This window comes from Tupaia chinensis, unplaced genomic scaffold (assembly GCF_000334495.1).
Source record: "Tupaia chinensis unplaced genomic scaffold, TupChi_1.0 Scaffold000563_1, whole genome shotgun sequence".
Taxonomy (NCBI): domain Eukaryota; kingdom Metazoa; phylum Chordata; class Mammalia; order Scandentia; family Tupaiidae; genus Tupaia; species Tupaia belangeri.
In genome coordinates this window covers 3,405,033-3,407,618 of record NW_006160076.1, presented here as the reverse complement: position 1 = coordinate 3,407,618, position 2,586 = coordinate 3,405,033, and the positions used below count along the sequence as shown (strand labels likewise).

Genomic DNA, 2,586 nt, shown 5'->3' with positions numbered 1-2,586 from the left:
ATCTTTTTTCCAAACAGCACCTTGAGTTCCTTGTGTATTCTGCTTATCAGACCCTTATCTGATGCATAATTAACAAAAATATTTTCCCATTCAGAGGGCTGTTGATTCACACTAATTACTGTGTCTTTTGCCATGCAGAAACTTCTTAGTCTTACGATGTAATCCCACCTGTCTATTTTGGAAATTATTGCCGGTGCTTTGGGAGTCTTGCTTAAGAAGTCTTTGCCTAACCCAAAGACTCTCAGAGTTTCCACCAGTAGTTTTATAGTTTGAGGTCTTAGGTTTAGATCTTTGATCCACTTTGATTTGATTTTTCTTAATGGTGACAGATAGGGGTTCAGATTAATCTTTCTGTAGGTGGATTCCCAGTTTTCCCAGCACCACTGGCTAAAGAGAATTCCTTTTCCCATTTGATTGAATGGGACCCTTTGTCAAAAATGAGTTGGCTGTATATTTTGGGGTTTATTTCTGGAGTCTCTACTCTGTTCCATTGGTCATCATGTCTGTTTCTGTGCCAATACCATGCCGTTTTGATTATCACAGCTTTGTAATATATTTTGGGGTCAGGAAGTGAGATGCCACCTATTCCAGTCTTCTTGCATAGGATGGCTAGAGCCATAAAATGGGGTCTTTTATGGTTCCAGACAAATTCTATGGTTGTCTTTTCTAGATATGTGAAGTATGTCTCTTGTAATTTTATACGAATTGAATTAAACATGTAGATTCATTTGGGTAGGATTGCCATTTTTATTGTATTGATTCTGCCAATCCAGGAACATGGCAAGTCCTTCCACTTTTTAGTGTCCTTTTCAATTTCCTTTTAAAGGTTTACATAGTTTTCCTCGTGTCAAGGAAGTCAAAGACCTCTATTTACTTATTTATTTATTTTAATTTGCTCAGAGAGTAACATACTGAGAGACAGAGAGAGAGAGAGAGAAGGAAAGTGAGAAAGCCGCCAGGTCAGGACTTGTTCTGTGGTTGGTCATGTGGGAGTCCAACACCCTTCACCATGAAATGTGCCAACCAGAGTATATTTTTTATGCTACCAAACTAGAACTAGGTAATTCAAGGAATATTTTACATTTTACTGTTTTCTCTTTTTTCATTGCAGATTACTTAATAATGCAAGAAGAAGGAAAACTACTAAAATTCAAAGGATTTTATTTTCAGTCAGCCTTACTTGATCATGATATTTTAGAAAACCTGGAAGACTTTGAAATTAGAGATAACGACATCTTTGTAATATCCTATCCCAAATCTGGTAAATTAGACGTAAATAAAAAGCTATAGATCCATAAACTAATTTTAACTGGGAAAAATTTATGAGGCTTTTCACAGATTTGTAGTTGCTGTGCAAATAGGAAGTCATCTTTGTAACTAAAATCTTCAGCATGTGAATTTTGAGAGTGTATGAAAGGTGTTATTTTAACTTGTGCATACATTCTCACTTTCTGAAGTTATTAATCTTGTAGAGTATGATATGTCTGCAAAATGCATATTTAGAAAATTTTTTTTTCTTCTTTTGGAGAGGTTTTCGCTATAGGGTGCATGCTCTCGCCAGACAGACAGAGAGAGACAGAGAGACAGAAAGCAAGAAATCACCCCCCAGGGGGGATGGCCACGCCTCAGTCCCTTCTCTTCCATTCTCTTCTCGGGATCTTGGGCACGCACGCACACGCGCCCGACGTGAGTTTTTTTTAAGCCACCAGGTCCAGGACACACACCGCGGTCGACTACATGGGAGTCCAGCGACATAGCCATTACGCTAACTGCTGGTCCCTAGAAATGTTTTTTAATCCATGAGAGTTATCTATGATGAAACTATTAATGTACTAGCATTCATGCTACCAATTTCTTATTTGTTACTATATCCCCTTGAGGAACAGTATAGTATTGCTCAAATGGACACCATTCAAAAAGACATTGTTTCAGTGACAACACACTAAAACACCAATGTATCTAGTTTTCTCTGTGTCACTTCTAATGGAAAACCTAATCTTCACTTTAAAGTCTGTGGTAAAGTTTGTCAGGGAAAGAAGGCTAAAGGCAATGAGAAAAAGGGAAAGTTATTCTCTATTCGCACAATCATTTTTATAGAGAGAGTTAAATGCAATGCCTGAGAAGTTTGAATAAACTCCAGTGTTTGTGGTTTAATACAAAAATTGGAGAAAAGACCGGGAAGTGTTAACTACAATATCATCCAGGAGAAAGTAAAGGTGCTAAGAAAGGGAGCAGAGTAGATACAATCCTCAGTCTCTTAGTACTTAGTTAATCACTGAAAAAAATTCCTCCTAGTCTTTTATAGTCCATGGGTAAACATAATATCGAACTCTATTTTTTATGGATAGAATTAGAAAGAAGGAAAGATACACTTAGAGGAGACAATGTAAAGAAATAAAATGTGTGTGGAAGAGTAGAGCCTGAGGAAGGACATTCAGAAGAAAAATATAAAGGCAAAGCATTCATGGGACAAGGAAATGCGGTATTATCTGGTGAAGATATTTTACAGTTTTATCAACTGGACTTGGGAGAAATGTTCACATACTGAAATATTCTCTTTGTAAGCTAACTAATGTGATTGAACAT

General features: G+C 36.9%; 1 protein-coding gene across 1 annotated transcript in view; it reads left to right on the top strand.

Moving 5' to 3' along the window:
- Positions 1 to 1,105: 1,105 nt before the first annotated feature.
- Positions 1,106 to 2,586, top strand: part of LOC106735885 (amine sulfotransferase-like) — a 2,675-nt gene continuing 1,194 nt past the window's right edge. Inside the window, exon 1 of the mRNA XM_014591344.2 lies at positions 1,106 to 1,261. Coding sequence (XP_014446830.2) covers positions 1,123 to 1,261 — 139 coding nt within the window. The 5' untranslated portion in view covers positions 1,106 to 1,122. The remainder of the gene's footprint in view (positions 1,262 to 2,586) is intronic.